General features: G+C 38.3%; 1 protein-coding gene across 4 annotated transcripts; it reads left to right on the plus strand.

The window, feature by feature from the left end:
• The first annotated feature begins 4,500 nt into the window (after positions 1–4,500).
• Positions 4,501–20,909, plus strand: max (myc associated factor X). Of its 4 annotated transcripts, none has more exons than XM_055149254.1 (5): positions 4,501–4,664; positions 4,951–4,977; positions 15,669–15,776; positions 18,071–18,239; positions 19,625–20,909. In XM_055149254.1, the coding sequence occupies exons 1-5, from the start codon at positions 4,629–4,631 to the stop codon at positions 19,807–19,809; spliced, it is 525 nt and encodes a 174-aa protein (XP_055005229.1). In that variant the 5' UTR covers positions 4,501–4,628; the 3' UTR covers positions 19,810–20,909. The 4 variants fall into 4 exon arrangements, with proteins under 4 accessions (XP_055005229.1, XP_055005230.1, XP_020789628.1 ...); XM_020933969.2 differs by having other exon boundaries at positions 4,503–4,664; positions 18,116–18,239; XM_055149255.1 differs by lacking the exon at positions 4,951–4,977.
• Positions 20,910–21,761: the final 852 nt, after the last annotated feature.

Genomic DNA, 21,761 nt, shown 5'->3' on the forward strand with positions numbered 1-21,761 from the left:
GCAACTTTTTAAACAAATTGTACTTTTCTAACAGCATACTTTAGCTTCCAATTGAGCCATATTTTATTTGAGTTGACAATATTAAATAATTTTGTGTTTCTTGCACCAGATATGATTTACTTTCTCATTTTTGTGTCTGTCCTTTGAAAACACCACATTTTTGTCCTTCAAATTACATTAACTTCAAATTATAAATCAGATGTTACGTCCTGACTCTTACTTTTACTTGAGTGGTAGTTTTAGATATAAAAATTTCATGCCATACTGCTGAACATTCCACAGTGATGATAAAAGCACTGCTCCTTATGTATTCCAAACACGTGCAGTTCCTGAAGACAGCCAACAGATGTCACTATTCTCTATTGTATATGGGAAGCAGCTTGAGTGTGTCAGCCCAAAGCAGCTGGCTGGAAACGAATCACTGTTTTATGGAGCTCAAAAAACCCTTCCTCACGATCTTGGTTCTTGGTTTTTCGTACATGCTGGCGAATGTTGTGATCCAAATGCAAATAGAGGCTTGGTTTTTGTCTTTGAATACGTGGAAAAAAACATTTGGCTTCTTGTCTACTTTACTCGTACTATTTTTGTTATTCATATGTTTGTCATTGAGGTATGTTTATGTGAAAATACAGTAGTTTAGTGAAAAATAATGTATATATCAGATACAGCGCTCTCACTTTTGTTGGTCTAATCCTTCATATTTTTTTTTTATTTAAACTATTTGCATGATGTACTTTATGTCAACACTGTGCATCAGATTGTAAACTAATATATTTGCGATTCAGTACAAAATTTGTTTAGAAATGTCCTGGTAGAGGTAAAAGAGAGAACAATAGTGTGTACAGTATGAATAAATACACAAAATACTTTCACATATATAAGATAATTTAAGTATAATTGAATACAAAGATATATTTATTTAATGTGTTAAGACCCTGTGCAAAGACTGCAACAACAAGAAAGAGGTGAGAGGTTGGATTTTAAAATAAAATATATTTTTTTAACTAAATCACTAACAAAACATACACAGTTACTGCCTTTTGCCTTTGCATGATTCCTTATTTTTGTCTCATGATACAAAAGCAGAGTAAAGGAACTGACAAATAAGGGTCAGAGGTCAATTTTGAGCTCAATATTTTTCACAATATTTGTTCATATGATAAAGGAGGTCTCAAAAACAAACAAAATGACATGAACTCATTTTTGACCAAACACAATGTTACGACGTTCTGCCTTTGTACAGCAGAATAACCAGTGTTTTGTTTTGAAAATTACACTCGTAATTTACAATCTTTTTAGTTATAATCAGCTCAATCAATCCAACTTTTTAATAAACCTCCAGAACCCATCCCTTATTTCATCTAATTTCACTCTCTTCCTGAGTCTGTATCAGTTTATTTGAAATGATTTTGTGGTTTAGATCAGTGTTTCGCAAACTTTTTTTTTTTTCTGGGTACCCATATTTTAAAAGTCACAAACCTTCCCAACTCAAGGCAATAAATACTATTCCTAAATCCCCAAATAAAGTTGGATTCGACCATTATTGAACATTACCGAGGATGTTTTATTGTTGACTGAGTGATCGTGTCTCTCTGAACAATTAGTATTACTCAAGTTTTAAACATTAAAGCAGCAATAAAAGGATCCATAAGTCACCTATTTGGACATTGAATGTAGCCCATTTCTTTTTCCGTACAGTATGCAATTGAACCAGCAATACTGGAACAAAATAGTCAATAAAATAATAACAAAAAGATTAGAAATTATACAAAACATGTCTTACCATTTCTAATGAGATAGGTGGGCCTGTCTGCATTTTTGTAGCGCGTTCCAGTCCGAGTGCAAGAGAAGAGCACAACACGCATATCAGTATCAGAAATGTATATCACAGACCTACATGCAGATCGTGATAAGGTGACCCGAAAAAAGATCTCTTGAGACTCACTTGGAAGACAGTCTTTGGGAAACAGTGGTTTAGATGTTTAGTCCCACTTTAAAAAGGTGACTCTTGTGATAATACTGTCTATTCCAGTCCAGTCCAATCTGGCTATGCTTCAGTTGTAGGGAGTATTATACCTCTGATGAGATAATCAAGATAGCAAGAACTGAGCTTGCAGTGGGACACAGCACAGAAACACTATTTTTCTATTAGACATAATCCTTCAAATTTGCATTTCAGTCTCTTTTGTCATTTTATATCCATTTTCATATTTGTAAACATTTAGTTCATGTACATTCAATATAAATTTTCTAATATCCAAAATGTGGTTTTAATTGAGCCATTTTAATTGTCAAATCACACAACATTGATTTACACTTTGATACAACAAAATGATAACAACAAAATTCCTGATATTATAATAAACTAGATTGAAAACTGAAATCATGACATCTTCTATTAACTCTAAATCACGGCTGTAATTCTTTATGTTATCTCTGGTCTTGATCACAAACATCGCTTCTCTCTCAATGTCCAATGCCCCCTTCCTTTTGTAAACGAACAGATAACAACAATGGGAGTAACAAAAAGAAATCTTGTACGCTGACTGCATATGGGGCCCTCCTTATGTGTACAGTGTGTGTGTGTTGCAAGGGACAAAACGAGGGTCTTTGAAAGGTTTAACAGGGCGACCCAGGACACATGGGGGGAAGGGAGACCCGACCTGCCCCGACTCATCTCTGTTTACAAGCTTGTGTACTGCTTTTACCCCACACTTAATTGTTGGTCCTGTAGTAGTGTAAGTAGTTGAAATACCTCAGAGTACTACACCTCCAGGGAAATTGCTGTTTGGGTGTGGCGGGAAGTCTGGATTCATTAACATGCAATTTCAGCTGTGAATGCAAAAATAAACTTTCAGTCATTTAGGCTTATTTTAAATATATAATTAAAAGTCGTAAATTACACAAAATTGACTCTTGTGAGTTTTAAGCCGTGTTACAGTGGTGTTATCTCATCAAAACATGGAGCTGTGTTTTGCTTCATTCACACATTTAACACACAAGCCCTGCAAAGGAAAACACTCCACTCATGTCTGAGTAATCCTCAAAATACTTGGTTCCACCTTGTGATGTCATGTAGCTATAGTTTTCAAGTTAACAACTACCTTTTACCTTTAATTCAGTAGAGATGTTCAATTCCAGGTCTAAAATCATCCAAATTATTGTAATGAAGTCCACCATCATCAGGAGCACTTCTACAGTGGAGCACTTCCTGTATTACCACAACATCACAAGGTGGAACAGAGTGTTTTCTGTTTGAGAGAAGAACATAGATCAGAAATTTGTGTAATTTAGGCATGTTAAACAATACATGGTAAAATTTTAATATAGTGCTTTTCCACCTTCACTCAAAGCGCTTTATAACAAGGAACCACTCACAAACTGACCAGTGTGACACTAGGGGCGAGGTGGGTTAAGTGTCTTGCCGAAGGACACAGTAACAGCATTTATCTGTGGAAGCTGGAATCACACCACCACCAACAACCTGTGGGCCAGTGGATCTGACCGCTCAACCACTGTTGTTTTATGTCATGAGCAGGATTCAAACCACCAACCTTTGTGGACAAACACCAGCTGAGCTACTCCCGCCCTATAATAGATTATCTTGTAAACATTTATTAAACATCTGGTAAAGCAAAAACTATGTGGCAACAGATTGTGCAGTTAAAAAGTTAAAACCTAAATGGTCAAATTGTAAATTATCAGCTTCTGGTCAATCATCACTACATTACAACTGACCCTGTTTGACAGCGCTTCGAGAAATTCACAATTTATTTTACATCAGCAATGTAGGTTAGGTAGGTATTAGTAACCTAATGAGATGACCTGAAGTGGAAAAGCAATAGCCTGAAGCTGAATAAATAAATGAGATTAAGATATATAAAAAGAAAGAAAGAAAAAAGAAAGAAAGAATTTTTTTTTTTTTTACATTGTAATAAACTAATCTTAATCTTAATTTTTCCCATATTCATTTTTTTTCCATCCACATGTGCAGTTGTAGTGTTGAGTTCGTGTTTTGAGAGATGCTGTGAGTGTTTTTAGCCAAGAGGATCCCGTGGTGGTTGTGGGCTGTGTCATGTTTGACTTCGTGAATTTGTGCGTGTTCCTGTAATCCACGTGTCTCAGCCCTGCCAAGATTTGGCTCTTGTGACACATTGGAGTTGTATGAACAGCAATGCCCACAATGCACCAGGGAAAATGTAGCTCATGACGTACATTCGAGTAAAATGAGAAAAGGGAAGTTGTAGTCCATTAATTACAATCCTCCCTGCAAAATATGTTATTTACGCTCTTTTTATTTCAGATTTCGGGAAACAGTATTAAATTCCGCTGCGTACACCACAATATGTTTTAACATATTGCGCATTCACAATGAATTGTGTAAGATATTTAACGTTGTTTTTAATTACTTATTCGGTCAGACGCCATTTCCCAGAGTGCATCTGTGACCCGCGCATGCGCGCTGTGGCGCGGTGTCTGTGTGTGTGGAGTGTAGTCACGTGGAGCCCGTAGAGTCCACCTTGGTTCTGTCCAAACAGTTGCAGCGCTGCTGGAGCCGCTCGGTGCTAAACTGATTCATGTTGTTTTTTAGCGGCCCGTCCCTTTAAACTAGACTACTTCATCGAAGAATGAGCGATAACGATGATATCGAAGTCGACAGTGACGTGAGTAATTTTACTTTAAATTTTTCGATGCTTTATTTTGTCAACAAGCGCTCTAGCTGAGTTAGCTCCTCGACTAGCGTTAGCCAATAAGCTGGCTAGCTTTACACTTCCAATTTAAGCAGGTTTTCTCTTAATGCCATTAAAATTATCCGAGCCTCTCGGCCTTTTAACCTAGCTGATCGTTACTTTAATTTTAAAAATATTTTTTCAAGTTGGTGCAAAGAAAAAGGAAGGTTTGGTCAAGAATTCCGCCTACAATTGTACTTTTTGTTCTGTTTTTTTGCAGGAAGAATCACCGAGATATCACTCTGTGGTGCGTAATGCTGCGGTTTGTCCCATGTCTGAAATGTCCTAAATGTTGCTTCAGAGTCATTTGACCCTGTTAATATTTAATATTCCTCGGTTTATTTAACGGGTAAGAGAAAGTGTAAGGTAAAGGTGGTGAACATGGTCATTGGTCATTCTTGGTGCAGTGTTGACTTGCTGTCCAGATGCACACGGGGCTGTGTTGATGATGATGATGATGATGATGATGATGTTGTTGTGAGTGTGAGCTGTGATCTGTGGGCTGTGGGTTTATGTGGCTGCTCCTGCTGCAGCTCCTCACGGCTTTACCCTGTGGATCCAGCTCGTGTCCGCGGCCGTAGGCAGCCGCCGACACGACACCTATATTTAGACGGAAGCTTTATCCTGCTTCAAGCACTTTTCTTCTACCGTTCCTCTTATTTTTCCTGTGTGCACAGTCCGTGTGTGGGTCCAGAGGAACCCGTGGGCAGCAGGTTGTGTCCTGCGCGCGGGACCCTCTCTGATCCGCGCCGTGGATGTAGGTCATGCCGCTGAAGACTCCTCCTTCTGCTGCATGAGAGATGAGTGTGCAGGCGAGGGAAAGTCGAGATGCTGGTGCCTGCTGTGCGTCGTGTTATAGAACAATCTCCCTCCATAGGGCACTAAATAACAGGCCGTTTTTCAGTGACGTGCAGCCGCAGCGCTCAGGGTGCATAGCGTGAAAAACATTGCGGGTTAGTGCAAAGGCTGCACAATTTGCGCGATGTGTGCGCGGGTTTTCAGAGAAGGCAAAAGAGGAAGCGCAGGCATGAGATTAGGCACACTGGTATATAGGCTATATGCTTATTGTGCCAGTAAGCTTTTTTTTTACTCTAATGTACCACACAATATGGAAATGAAAATATTGAAGTCAGATCATTTAATGTGCCTTAATGGCGTCAGGGTTAAATCATGGAATGGTGTATTCTTTATTTGCTGTCTTATAAGAACTAATAATTTGCAGGAAAATTTTCAACCACTAATCATTTCAATCTATAAAGTGTTAATGTTATATTATAATACTATATAATATTAAGGACAGTATAGATGTGTACAGTATGTATGTTTGTGTGTGCGTGTGTCATATATATAGTGTGTATGTTACTAAAAAAAGAAAAATGAGTGACATTCAATCCCAGGAGGTAAATTGAGGTTAGATTTTATGAGAGTAGAGAAATGCAATATTTATAAGCAGAATTCAATCAGCGCACATTAACTGTACAAGCTGTTCGATAAAGTCTCTTGTACATGTATAAAGTAAAAAGTTCGGTTCATCTCTAATTAGAATTTTAGGTATAGTGATTATGCACCAGTCCATGCAGTATGAAGTTAGCACAACATAAGGTTCTGTGTTAAGTATAAAGACAAAAATCATTATGAAAAGTGAAATAATCTCCCAGTCAAATGTTCAGTGAGTGAAAAGTAGAGCACACAACTGCAGACCGTTCAACATCCTCAAATGAAATGGATACATTTGTTGAAGTCTACACCAAACTGCCTAATTGGTTGGTTTAGACCGCACTATAATTTTACAATGGCTCCTTCTGGTCCAAAAATAAAACTGAGGAGTCGTCTGAAAAGCACACAGTACTTTAAATATGAATATGCTGTTACTGTTGCGTTTAAGTAAAAGCTGTAGGTGAAGTTGTAATCATGAAAGTTCCTGTGACTTAAAAAATACGCTGAAGCAGCACAACTGAATTCATTTTTTTTTTGTATTTAATTCAAAGTTGGCCTTCTGGAAACTGTGGTTTATTGGCGTTTCCACTGTTATTAACACAGGAAACTAGTCCACGTCTAGCCCTAAGTGAAGTATAGGTTTTCAAATGGAGAATGCGAGCAGCTTAAAAGGCTTGCTCCTCCACTCTGCACCTGGCTGCTTATGTAACATGTCATGATTGGCTTTTATAGTGTCAATAGTTTAGTCAAAATAGAAATCTGAACCTGCCCCGAAGTACCTGCTACTGCGAAAACGAAAGTACTTACGGTTTTTTCCCAGGGCCTGGCTTTGGGTGTATTTCCGGGGTTGCCACAGCACACCATCTGTCGGAGAGTGCGTGAGATTAGCATATTTGGCCCAGGTTGTCCTAATGCTCCTCCTGTTTCCACGCACCTCGTTTACCTAGGCTTGTTACTAGCACAATCAAACCAGACGCCATATGTTAGTGTTGTAAGTACGGCAACACCCAAAAGGAAAGAAGCGTTGTAATTAAACTGTGCAATTAATCGAATTTTGATCGCAATTTCGATTTGCGTGTCAAACAATCTCCAAACTCATATAATCGAGTTGAAACGATTGAAAATTTTTATATAAATAAGTATATTTATTTCATTTTTTTGTAGAATAGCTGGATATATAGTTCATTTTGGATTTTTTTGTGCCTTATTTCAAGTATATTTGATTCGTTTTATGCTTTATACATCACAAAACTGCTCTAAGGTTCATATTTGTAGCCTGAATTTATTTTAAATTTGAAAGATTTGCGTCAATTATCAGTAACAAATAGGTGTGTGCAAAAATATTGAAATATCGATATATATCATATTGTTTAATGTGATGATACAGTATCGATATCGTGGGCTGCTGTATCGATTATATCACCAAGAGTATTTTTGGGAATATTCTACTAAATCATTTTGTTACAGCGCTACAGTTTTGTTGTTTGTTTAGTGGAAGGAAACTCATTTACACGACACATTTGACATATTCACTGTTCTCATGATTAAAATGTTTGTGTTTTATATTCACTTTGCAGAAGAAGTGGTTTAACAAAGACTTTTAGTATCACAGTCATTATTTAGCCATTACTTTTATTGAACCGTATCGAATCGATTTGAAATATATCGTATCGAATCGAAAGCTCATTGTACCTATGTATCATATCAGTAACTTTTTTTTTTTTTTATTTCACAAATTGAAAAATATAGTCTTACAGGATTTTGTTAGATAGTAATATCCTCGTACCATAAGTATACACATATTCTCATATATAAATACATACACATATAAATTCATACATATATACCTACATATCCACATTTACAGACATACACTCGGGTACATTTACCTACATTTTCCATTTACCTACATAATTTTTTTTTTTTTATATATAGAATTATTTAAACCAAATTTAACATTGTATCGTAGAACCAGGGTGATATCAGCAACTTCTTAATGACACCCAGCCCTAATAAAGTGTTTTTCTTTCTTTTTTTTTTGAGAGAAATGCTGAATAAATGCATCGTGTAACCTAAAAAAAAAAGTTTGAATAATCATGATTTCAATATTGACTAAAATAATCGTGATAATGTTTTTTTTTCCATAATCAAGTTGCCTTAGTTGTAATTATTTGTGAAAAGAACCAGTTTCTACATTGTGTCTCGCCTTAAGTACGGTACAGTTGATTACATATAGACTTGCGCACGTCATGTAATCAGGTGGAAATTTGCAGAACCATTTTCATAGCAATAATTGGATAAATGTGTGTGTTTTTGCACCTGGCGAGTTATGCAACGCACGAAGGCCAGGTTTGAATAGACAGTGGACAGGTTTGTCCTCCGCAGAAGGATCGTGTCTGTGATGAACTGATAATAGCTGCTGTTCAGTAACTAGACACCAGCTTTTAGCCACTCGGTACGAAGCACTGAATGTACAGTCTGACGGGAGTAGACTTACGGCGCAGGAACACATTCAATTAGCTTTGCATGTTTAGGTGGTTGTACTCATTAGCCAGCTATTCAGTTGTAAAGCGTAACAGGCCAGAGACTTTAAAGGTGCACAGTGTAACTTTTCTGGTAGACCAATACCTCCTTAGAGATGTTATTGCTTTGCCTTGATTGTTCCACAGTAAGTTAATATATAAGTAAATGTGTCTATCTCCATCAAGCCAAGTTACAGGTCAGATTGTTTGAAAGGTGACCCTGCTCTAGGGGTGTGCAAAAATATTGAAATATCGATATATATCGGATCGTTTAATGTGATTATACAGTTGCGATATCGTAGGTTGCTGTATCGATATATCGCCAAGAGTATTTTTTGGTATGTTTTACTAAATTATTTTGTTACAGCTACAGTTTTGTTGCTTGTTTAGAGAAAGGAAACTCAACACATTTGACATTTTTGCTGTTTTGATGATTAAAATGTTTGTGTTTCATATTCACTTTGCACAAGAAGTGGTTTAACAAAGACTTTTAGTATCACAGCCATGATTTAGACTTTATTTTTTTATTGAACTGTATCAAATCGATTTGAAATATATCATATCGAATCAAAAGCGCACTGTATCGAGGTATGTATCGTATCAGTAACTTCTTAATGATACCCAGCCCTAACCTGCTCACAGAAAAACTACCTGTAATTAATTTAAAAGTGAAAAAAGTGTAAAGAAAAGACGTCAAGAAACGCTCACAGTGGACTTTTTCAAAATAAAAGCCATGTGAGAAACAGACGTTTACAATAAAATAAATAAATAATAAAAACTGCATTAACGGCGTTAAAATAATTGTCGGCGATAATGACTTAATTGTGTTAACGTGCCCGGCCCTATTAAAAAGTTTAATGCTGAAAAGTGGGACATTCCAGGCAAAGCAATAGTATCTTTATGGAGACATGCACGTTGCAGATCCACCACTAGAAAAGTTCCATAGTGCACCTTAAAGTGTAATTACAGATGAATTAAGTGGTGCTGTTAAGATTAATTATGCGTGACCTGTAGGGCTGGGTATCAGTAAGAAGCTCCCGATACTATACATACCTCGATACATAAGTCTCAAGACGATACATATCCCGATACAGTGAACTTTCGATACGATATATTTCAAATCAATTCGATACAGTTCAGTAAAAAACAAGTCAGTAAAAAGTCTAAATCATGTCTGCGATACTAAAAGTCTTTTTTAAACCACTTCTTGTGCAAAGTGAATATGAAACACAAACATTTTAATCATCGAAACATTGAAAATGTCAAATAAACGAGTTTCCTTTCTCTAAACAAGCAACAATACTGTAGCGCTGTAACAAAATAATCTAGTAAAATATACCAAAAAATACTCTTGGCAATATATCGATACTGTATCTTCACATTAAACTATACGATATATCGATATTTTGATATTTTTGCACACCCCTACTGTCCTGGGCGTATTTTCCCCAATGTATCTTTTGGATTTAACTGCTTATACTTGGAAATAATTGGAAACAAATTGTTGAAATAACATTCTAGCCGTCAATTAAGGACATAGGATTATAGTGAGGAGGAAAAATAACACAAGATTTTCCAATTTGAGAACGTGCTCAAGGCTGTAATCATAATGACATGATGCAGCACGTGAGCTACAGGTTTGGCGGTTGATGAGTTCGCCCGTTATTGCCATCAGACCAGTCCCTAAACATTCCTGGCCTTTTCCTGCCCACATATTTGACAAAGGGCTGCTGGACTCGTCGTTGCACATGCCAGGACTGCCAGTCATGAGTTTGTGTTTGTTTGTGCCACACGTACGGTTGGCAACAACACCGTCACGCCCCAAACCCTGTCATTCTCCCGGTCATGGGCACATCCATATGAACAGGAATGATTCTAAACCACAAACACGAGCAAGTGGGCAAAGGATGTAGGGCAGCAAGTATAAGCATGAGATTTTGAGAGAGAGATATAGTGAAATTGTACCAGAAATGTTCAGTTTTTCTCAGAAGTATTGCGTGATCTGGTCTAATACTTGTAATAGTTTCAGTTTTGGTGTCGTCAGTTTCAATCTTGCCTCATGCTCAAAGTAGGACTGAAAATACTGAAAAATTTAAATATAAAAAGTACAATTTAATGGCTGGATATGGAATGTATATGGAAACAATACATTTTCAGTTTAGTGCACATTTTTAACAGTGCTAGTCAAGTCTCAAATATGAACTTTTAGACAAATACTAGAATTACAAACATTTCAAAACATCTTTGAAGAGGCCTAAACTCTATATACAGTGTTTTTTTTAGAAGACATCACCTGTAGAATTGCATCATTTGCTTCTTGAGACCTTGGAAATAGTGACTTTGATTCAGTTACAATAAATCTTTTAGCTATATGTAAAAAATGCAGTGCACATCAATCATTCGTAGTGATTAAATTCATCCGTTGTGAAACTAGTTTTGCTCTACAAAGGCAGAACGCCGTGACATGTTTGGTCATAAATGAGTTCATGTCATTTTGGGGGTTATTTGAAACCTTCTTTATCATGTGAATAAATATTGTGAAAAATATTGAGCTCAAAATTTACTCTTAACATACACAGTTACTGCCTTTTTTTTGCATTTTCATTACGATTTTTGCAGCTCATGCCGATGCATTTAATTGTGAGCTTAAATACATCTAGACCTACTTCCTCCTTTTAAGCCCTTCTGCGTGTATTGTGCTCTGCTTGTTTTGACCTGTCATTGGAGGTCACATGATCATGTGACTTACAGTGAGTGCTTCGGGTGAAGCCTCAGCCGCATGCTCACCCAGAGATCAGATCAGACCGAGCTGACGTCTCCGTGGCTCTGAATACGTGGATTAGAGTCGATGGGATCTCATTGACTGAAGCCTTCACTGGTTTGGCCTAAGAACCTGTAGATTTCCTGCTGTGTTTTGAACCATGTGACCTGCGGCGGTGACCATGTTGCAGTGTGATGTTGTGGTTACAGATTGACGTTAAAATGTGACTAATGATGGGCTGGGGAGCATTTCTTTGCAGGGACGTCATGATTAATTACATTGTTAGAACGTATATTTATATGTCAAATAAAAAACAAACAGACTTTATTTTATTAATAAAAAAAATATAAATTAAAACAAACAAAATGTAATGCATAATTCATTCATCATCCAGAGCTTTATATCTTTCAAAACATAACGCTTTATACATTTTTTTTAAGGGCTTCTACAGTGTAATAAATAAATAAATCACTCAGATTTTTCCATGTATTAACCACTCTAATAGAAATACAATCACTTTTTTCTTAGTTCTTCTTTTTTTTTTAAGATGCCAGTTTTTTATTAGTTTTTTTCGTTTATGGTCGTACAAACTAATACAAATTTTAACAAAGGCGCAAAACTTTATGGTTTATGATCGTACAAAATAAACCACAAAGAAAATGAAAATGTGTAAGGATTTTTTTTTGTTTTGTTTGTTTGTCGTAGAAACTCATAATAATGTTAACGAATGCACAAAACTGTATGGTTTATGTTCGTACAAAATAAACCATAATAAGAATGAAAGAATGTAAGGATATTTTTTAGTTTTTGTTTATGGTCGTACAAACTAATAATAATGTTAACGAAGGCACAAAAGTTTATCATTTTGAATTGTATAAAATAAACCACAAATAGGTTGAAAATGTGTAAGGATTTTTTTGTTATCGTTTATTGTTGTAGAAACTAATAATAATGTTAAAGAAGGCACAAAATTTTATGGTTTATGATCGTAGAAAATAAAACACAAAGAGAATGAAAGAATGCAAGGATTTTTTGTTTTCGTTTAGGGTCGTACAAACTAATACTAATGTAAACAACGGCACAAAATTTTATCGTTTATGATCGTAGAAAATAAACCATAATGAAGATGAAAAAGTGAATTTTTTTTTTTGTTTGTTTACATTTATGGTGGTACAAACTAATACTAATGTTAACTAAGACACAAAAGTTTATCGTTTATGATCAGAAAATAAACCACAATGAGAATGAAAAAGTGTAAGGATTTTTTTTGTTTTCGTTTATTGTCGTAGAAACTAATAATAATGTTAATGAAGGCACAAAATTTTATGGTTTATGATCATAGAAAATAAACCACAATAAGAATGAAAGAATGTAAGGATTTTTTTTTTTTTTTGTTTATGGTCGTACAAACTAATAATAAACTTTTGTGCCTTTGTTAATATTATCGTTTATGATCGAACAAATTAAACCACAATGAGAGAACCTTTTTATTTTCACACTGCATTTCCTGGTTCTGACAATAAAACGCTTTATAATTAAAAACAGACGACACATTTTGCCCAACGACACGGGGGAAAAAAATCGTGCAGCCGCTTAAAATGAATCAGTCCTAATATCCGCGTGCCAGAGTCATCGTAACCTCGTTCTTACAGCGGTGGGAATTCACTATCAAAACAAGACACAAGATTAGACTCAACACCCGTGCCAAAGCTGCCAAGTCAATTTGTAACCCGAGATAAGAATGACAGAAATCACAATTTGACTCGGAGGCTGGAGAATTAGCTCCCCTCATTAGCTACTAAAGCGTCGAATTGGTCACAGCCACACGTTTGCCAGACTCCAAACCTCACATCAAACTCTACACGACACGACTACAGCAGCGCAAAAGCGGCTTTAAATAAGAGCGTGTGTTGATAAACCTGTCACGATAAATCCTATATCGACGAATGATTCAATACATAGATGGGAGAATAATGTTTGGTAGTGAATATTTATCATGGACAGTGTTGGGAAGGTTATTTTTAAAATGTATTCCCCTACAGATTACAGATTACATACCCCAAAATTAAATTTTCCATTAAATTACTTAAAGTGAGTAATGTAATCTGAATACTTTGGATGACTTGATTTTCTGTAGAGAAGCAAAGACTCAGAAATCTTCACATAAGATGTTTTGTCTGCTAAAAGACAATAAAAAGCACAGTTTTTCCTTAACCGTATTAAAAATATTATTGATAGAAGACGAGGAGACACGGTCCGTGCGGCCTGGTTTAGTCCTGTTAAATCTTGTTTTAGTCCTGGTTTAGATCTAGTTTAGACCTGGTTTCAGCCCCAGTTTAGATCTAATTTAGACCTGGTTTTAGCCCTGGTTTAGATCTAGTTTAGACCTGATTTCAGCCCCAGTTTAGATCAAATTTAGACCTGGTTTAGATCTAGTTTAGACCTGTTTCAGCCCCAGTTTAGATCAAATTTTGACCTGGTTTAGATCTAGTTTATGCCTGGTTTAGATCTAGTTTAGACCTGGTTTCAGCCCCAGTTTAGATCTAATTTAGACCTGGTTTAGATCTAATTTAGACCTGGTTTAGATCTAGTTTAGACCTGATTTTTGTCCTGGTTTAGACCTGGGTTCAGTCCTGGTTCGATCCTGATTTAGTTCTGGTTTAGTGTCCGGCAATCAGTGGAATTACCTAAAAAAAAAAAGGGGGATATAGCCCAAAATGTGAAAACAGGAAAATACCGCTGTGTAATCCATTTATTTCAACAAAGTAACTGTAATCCAATTACCACTCACTGAAACAGTAATTGTAACTGAATACAGTTACTCATAATTTGTACTCTGATTACGTAACTCTGGTACATGTAATCTGTTACTCCCCAACACTGATCATGGATACTTTTTCTTTGTACTACTAGGAAATGTTATGACGTGAGACGTGACCGGCCTGAGTATTGACACTTTAAACTCTTCTAACTATTACAGATTTTGTCTACAGTAAAACATTATACACTTCCACTATCTTTGGAAGTTAAAGAGTGACCAGATTTTCACAATAAAAAACTGGATCATCCCTGGTTTGAAGTGTTGGTAATAATAAAATCGAGAAACAAGTGTATAATGAAGAAAAATTTGTATGAACTCGGCACAAATTTGAGTCAGTATAGTCACATTTTCTTGATGTTTTTGTCATTTTTAAGCAGCGTTTCTGTATTTTACCTAAACAAATTACAATTTATGCCTCTTTTTACTGTTGGCAAGGGTCAGATTGGTCAAAAATAGGGACATCTGGGACATTTCTTGTATAAACTGGGACAAATCAATGGTTTTCAATAAATCTGCTGGGACAGAGGACACAGGGTCAAAACTAGGGACATCTGGTCACTCTACACAAAACGTAAACTAAACCTACAATGACAAAGGTTGTTGACTGAATTCAGTAACCTTAATTTTGGATACAGCATTTTAATCGAGCTCCAAGATGAATCATAAGCAAATCGAAATCGCTACATGAATTGATATAGTCTTAAAACTACTGAAACCTGTAGTGTAGGTTTGTGCGAATGTTCTGAAATGTGATTATTGTATTAGTTATTTTCCACCAGTTCTTCTGGACATGTTTAAAATGTGAATTTTGAACAGAATCCTGTGATTAAAACCTAAAGCTGTGCGTACACTGTGCAATTTTTGGCCCTTTTGAGACGATTTTTCACTTGTGCGAATGTTTTTAGGATCGGACTGAGTTTTGCCTTAATCGTGCGTCGTGCTTCGTGTAGTAAACATGGGGTAACGAGAACAGATTAATACCTCACAACCACCTCCCAAACGGCAATCATAGGTCGCAAGAATATCAAACCTGTTTGAAATCAGCCGCCTCTCACATACCAGCATCGGATCGGATAGTGTGAGAACATGAATCGTGAGCTGTGAACTTTTAAACCCTGTGATTTGGTCGTACAGTTTGAGCTGGAGCTGAGTGAAACGATTGAAAATATTGCACAGTGTACGCCCGGCATAAACTGCAAATGTAATCGTGATGTTTGTCATAGAAATCAAAATTTGATATTTTTCACAAATCTTTCAGCGCTACATTTCAGTGACTGTAGACGCGTTTAACTGAATGGCCAATTGACTTTCTCCAGACGCACAGTTTTCCCGGGTGTTGGCCGTTCGCGTGTGTGTCTCTCCCGTTCTGAAGCTGTGACTGTGTGTGTGTGTTACAGGCAGACAAACGGGCACACCACAATGCACTGGAGCGCAAACGCAGGGACCACATCAAGGACAGCTTCCACAGCCTGCGCGACTCTGTGCCCGCGCTGCAGGGCGAGAAGGTGGGTACCCGACCACACTGTTGTGTGTCTGTGTGTCTGTGTGTGTGTCTGTGTGTGTGTGTGTGTGTGTGTGTGTGTGTGTGTGTGTGTGTGGCATCAGGCAAAATACCCATTAATCACAATAGTACTTTTTATATACACTACAATTTGATTGTTTGGACACACCTTCTTATTCAATGTTTATTTTCCTTTACTACTTTGTACATTTTTAGATAGATATGCAGCAGTCTCCTGAAATGTTTTTCACTTCACTCTCAGGGAAAAGTTTTAAAAAGTTTAGAGTTATTCTGAGTTTATTTTTTTGTTTACTACATTCCAAGTGTGTTCATTCATAGTTTTAATCCCTGCAGTTAGAATTTATCACGAAAATAATCATGGAAACATTTAAGTGTGTCCATATTTTGACTAATCATGTATTTTATTTTTTATTGATGCCATGTGACATATTCAAATAAATAGTGACAAGTCTCTGGCTCCATCAGCTGACATGGTTTGTGGACTTGGACCAGACTGAAGGCTGCAGTTTTGCTCAATGATGCAGTAGGAATAAAGTGGCTCTTAAAAGAGCAGGAGAGTAGAGTCGTTTGTTACCTAGAGTAGTGGTTGTCAAAGTTTTTGCACAAAGTACCACCTAAGAACATTTTGAGTAACACCAAATACAAGGTTTACCAGGTTTAAACCAGGGTTTAATCAGGTCTAAAATAAGGACTACAGTATGACTTTAGCTCTAAACAAGGACAAAATCAAAGGAGGACAAAAACAGGATCGTAATAACTGACTAAACATGAAACCAAATACTAGACCTGCAGAGAACCTCATGTACCACCAGTAGTACATGTTCACTGAGTCAGAGTACTGAGCCCAGGCGGCCCACCCTTTAAAGCAGGGTGGAGGGAATTTGTTTTCCCAGAGGGCCATATTTCAATCCAAGCATGGGGGAAAGAGGCTGAACCAGTGTCATCATTGCTGTAACAAATGCTCATGAGCAAATTTTGAAATATATTCTGCTGTAAGCCATTACTGCGCTTCTCCAAAACTGGTGGGGGCCGGGTTAAAACAGGTCAAGGACCACAGAATGCCCAAGTCTGCTTTAGGCGCATGCAGTGCTGATAGTTGATCCCTAGTTGTTGCTAATCGACATACATAAAAGGTTAAGCATAGTTCTGCGTCGACTCAATCCACACTGCCACTGACGCCTTGTTGCTGTCGATGCTGATTTACGGATCTGCATTAAGGTCCAAGCACCGCGAAGTAATTCACCACCACAACGCTAAGAGACTAGAATATATGTCCATTCATATATACGGTCTATGCGTATGTAGATGTATAATCTCTGAAAAGTTTAACAGGGAACAACCCTCTGTCACAGAGAGAACACTCATATTCCACTGAGACGTGTCCTTTTTAAGTGCGACAAAAGTTGAACTGTGTCAGGGCATAAGGAGCGAGCTGTTTTCTGAGCACTTAGTTTATGCAAATTGGCCATGTGGTTCTAAGTTTCATTTCTGTAAAATGTAAACAAATATGCGTAAAGCTGCATTAAACACATTATTACTCAGTGTATAATGAAAGGAAAGCGGAGTACAGGAAATGTATGTAGAGCGGTGGTAGAGGCAACCAATCACAGCCCTTATTGTCTGCGTCGTTTCAACGCGTAGTCGGAGGTGCACTTTGGTCGACACAGACGCTCTGAGGTTCACGTCAACGTAGACTATTTGACGCTGGACCATAAATTGTCCTTAAGACGCTGCGGCTGATAAAGCACAATCTGTGAAATTAAAGTAGAAGTGGTGGTTACCCACCTCGTGTTCAGAGAAAGTCTTGTGAAGTGTCCTGGTCCAATGACAGTGTGATGCAGTTTGTTCTGTTCAGTGACGGTGAAACATCCACACAGCAGCGCTCACAGCTCCGTCTCCTTCACCTGTGGGCTGCGTGTTCATCGTTGTTTAAACCAAAAAGCTCCAGGAACTAGAAACATATACTTAGGAACAAGTTTAATAGAAACAACCTCTCTCGCTACAGGATCCTTGGCTTCTTTAACTATTTTGTCTGTAAATCAACATTAATAACAGACCAGTCAGTCGCGTTCTCTCCCCGAGGTCACGCCAAATGTGCAAGTGTAGTCGCTGGTTCCAGTTTAGCTGCCATAACTGCTAACCTCGATTGGCTTCATTTGGTTTCAGCTAAACAGTGTGGGTGAAGTCACACTCCCTCAGTCCACCATGTCTGTGGTTCAAATATGTGGATAATTGATAACAGAATAATCATTTCCTCTTTTTTGTCATTGTGAACAGTATGGGTGCGATAAACTTTGCCAACATGTGGTGTGTATCCCCCAGGCGTCTCGAGCTCAGATCTTAGACAAAGCCACAGAGTACATCCAGTACATGAGGCGGAAAAACCACACACACCAGCAGGACATCGATGACCTCAAACGCCAGAACGCCCTGCTGGAGCAACAAGGTACTGCACCCAACACCTCCTTACCACAACATACTCACCGTTATCCACTCACAATAGATATTAAAAAACAATCAAATAAGTCTCATTGTCATTCCACTGAGGAAGGACAGTAATAAGCTGGAGTAAGTGGAGTATTCTGTGTAAATAAGCTCCATTATTCAGTCATGTTTGACAGGGACATTGCCCGATGGTGCTGTGCCCGTCCTTCGCACTGTTTTAACCAAAAAGCTCCAGGAAACAGAAACATTTCCTCAAGCCTGTCGATAGAAATTTGGGGCTCGGAGCAAGAAGCCTCACATGGGCCCCTCCATTTTAATTTAATAGGAAGAGGGTCAAATTCTGGGCCTCTAAAACCTGGGACAACTGAGCCCTTTGTCAAACCCTCTCTACTTCCCTGCATTTACTTTGAAAAGAAAAACGTTTGAAAAGATGCAATGACAACTTCCGGTGTAGTTAGAGACACTGGATTTCGCCGACCGACTCTGATAAAACCCACTGAAGTAAATGTGATCAGATTAGTCGAACATAAGAGAACGCTACAATGACATACAAAGAAAACTTGGCCATTTGCTAATTTTTTCCAGAACAGAAGTTGTAATCGCATCTTTCCAAATGTCTTCCTGGTTTGTGACGTAAGTGTGAATAGAGCCTATGCACAGGAATGGGATTCTGAGCGGGGCTTGCCACTCACCACGTTCTGTGTACACAAGCCTTTTTTCATACATGCAAACTTAGTCAAATACAGTCAGAACTTCACATATTTTGTAAACTTTAAACTGTGTGCAGTGCATCCATAGCCAGACTGGTGCCACCTAGTGCCTCCGCTCAATTTTGTTTCTCTTCAGCGACTAGGTCAGGAATCAGAACACACTAGACAGTTTGCAAGAACCCAGGAAGTTGTAGACCGCGCACCAGCCAATCAGTGAAGAGTTTGTGAAGCCATGATGTCAAAATCAAGTGCCTGTCTGGGTCCCTTTTGTGGTACAGTTCAACAGTAAACAAAGCGGTCAAGATGGATGCAGACGAAGACAGACATTCTCTGAGATTGAGGATTTAAAGCCGGAACAAAGAGAATGTTTAGTGAATTTTATCCAGGGGAAAGACATTATTGCCCTTCTTCCTATGGGATTTGGTGCATTACATACATCACGACCAAATGGCAGTAATTGGTTGAATAAAAAAGTACCCACCTACTGTTGAGCGAACAAATCCTAATGCTGTGAGGTCAGACAGTTTCCACAAAGTGAAACTGGCTGATGAATCAGACTAGGGCATCCACACTCTCATGTTCAAAAAAGGCACATCCTGCTTGTGATATTTACACTCTGCTTCCTTCCTTGGTACATGTGTCTTAAGTGTCTGACTGTCCCTCTTTGTTCTGTCAGTGCGCGCTCTGGAGAAGGTGAAGGGCTCCACACAGCTCCAGTCCAACTACTCCTCGGACAGCAGCCTGTACACAAACCCCAAAGGCAGCGCTGTATCCGCCTTCGACGGGGGCTCCGACTCCAGCTCCGAGTCTGAGCACGAAGAACCACCCACCAGGAAGAAGCTGCGTGCCGAGGCCAGCTAAGGGCGGCTACACACATCCCCAGAACCTCCATAGGGGGCGCTGCCGGCTGGAGAGGTCCCTACGACAACAAAACCAACCCTTCCGTCTCTCCTCTCCGAGCTGTTTCAAACTGGAGACCACACAATCACAAGGAGAGGAGGGTTGGTCCACAGAAACATCTAGAAAGCTTCAGGTTAACCCTCTCTTTGTACACCCCCAACCCGTTTTCGGTTTTCTGAGCGTTAACGATTCAAAACCCCAAAAAGAGGCAGCTTGGCTCACACTTCAAGGACTCCAGCCCCCCTCCCGGGCTGTTTTTAGGGGAGGACAAGGCTCGCCAGGCGGACTCCTCCAAGCACTGCTATGTTATTATTATTATTATTTTGTTTGTGTTTATTATTTTTGTTATTCTTGATATGAAAAAAATCTGTTTAGAATTTACACACACACACACCGAGATCGATCGTCCTGAAGTTTACCTTTTTAAATTTGAAAAAAAATATCTTTGTAGCTTGCTTTTTTCCACTAAAAGAATGTGAAACTAATGTATAAGTGATGACCCCACCTCAGGCCCGCTGGTTTATTGAACACAGAAATCTGATTTCTTAAATTTGATGTGTTGAAGGAGCTTATTCCTAAACTTGTAATGTATTTCGTCCATTAGCTTGAAGTAGTGAATGACTTTAGGTGGCTGAAAAAAAAAAGGCATCTCATTTTATATATTCTAAAAGCATTGATTGGATGTTTTCGAGTTCCAAAGTATGTTATGCATTTTGTAGTACCTCACAAGTCCTGGGAAAATGCAGATTGTCACTTGTAGTTCTTGTACGGTATAAAATAGGTATATGAATGTCTGAGGAAGCCCAGAGTCCCTGTCCGTGTTGTGCTTTACACCGTGAACCCCCCGAGGAAACAGGAAGCCTTTGAGTGTCTAGGAAACGTGTGTGTATGTATATTGTTTGATTTGATTTGCATTTAGGAGGATACCAGTAGAGTCAAAGGTCTCTGTTTGTCCATTCCATGGAAATTACAAGTATGTTGTACATACTGCCAGCAAATGTCTTGCAAGTTGAGGCCTACCTTTACTATGAGACTATAAAATAAACTATTTTATCCTGTAATCTGTGTTCACAACCAGTCATTTATCAACAGAATGTACATTATATCAGGTAATATATAACAAATGTGTAAAATATCAAAATGCTGAGGTTTCTGGTAACAGTATTATATAGCACATTTGTTCTAAATGTGTATATAGTGCCATGGAGATTAGTACCGTATTTTCCGCACTATAGGGCGCACTCAAAAACCTCCAGCCCTATCAAAAAACGACCCCACAATCCAGAGCGCCCTATGCACGATTCCACTCAGGTGTCCCAGCACGACTTCAGTAAACTACAAAGCCACAGCGCACGCAAACACACACGGAGCAGACAGTGACCGCGCAGCGAAAAACACCCACAGCCACACTCATCACTCCACACGGACGAGGAACGGAACAGAGGAACGAACCGAAAAAGCGAGTGCAATGTGCCACTTCTAGACACAAGTGAACAACTGAGTCACTGCAAACACGTCCCAGACAGCACCCTCCCTACACGCCACAACTGAACAAAGCCCAGAGTCACCGTGAACGCGCCAAACAAAGTCCCACTGAACCATCCAACTATTGTTTCGTTTAAAGTCTAGTGCGGTTTATTTGTGAAAAAAGTTCAAAAATAGACCATTTAATGACAGTGCGCCTTATAATCCAGAGCGCCTAATAGTGCGGAAAATACGGTAGGTTCAAGTATTTAACATTCATTCACTTGGTCCACCATTTGAATACATATTTAAAGATGTATGATGGGATGTCTTCAAAACCACAGGGTTCCACCAGAGATTGGGCGGTGCTGTCCCACATGGATGTGTCCTGAGTAACCCCACAGCTCTGCAGAAAGGTCTCTCTGTTAAATGGTCATCGGCCGCTGCTT

This window comes from Boleophthalmus pectinirostris, unplaced genomic scaffold, assembly GCF_026225935.1.
Source record: "Boleophthalmus pectinirostris isolate CB_2022bp ecotype Guang Dong unplaced genomic scaffold, ASM2622593v1 HiC_scaffold_13, whole genome shotgun sequence".
Taxonomy (NCBI): domain Eukaryota; kingdom Metazoa; phylum Chordata; class Actinopteri; order Gobiiformes; family Gobiidae; genus Boleophthalmus; species Boleophthalmus pectinirostris.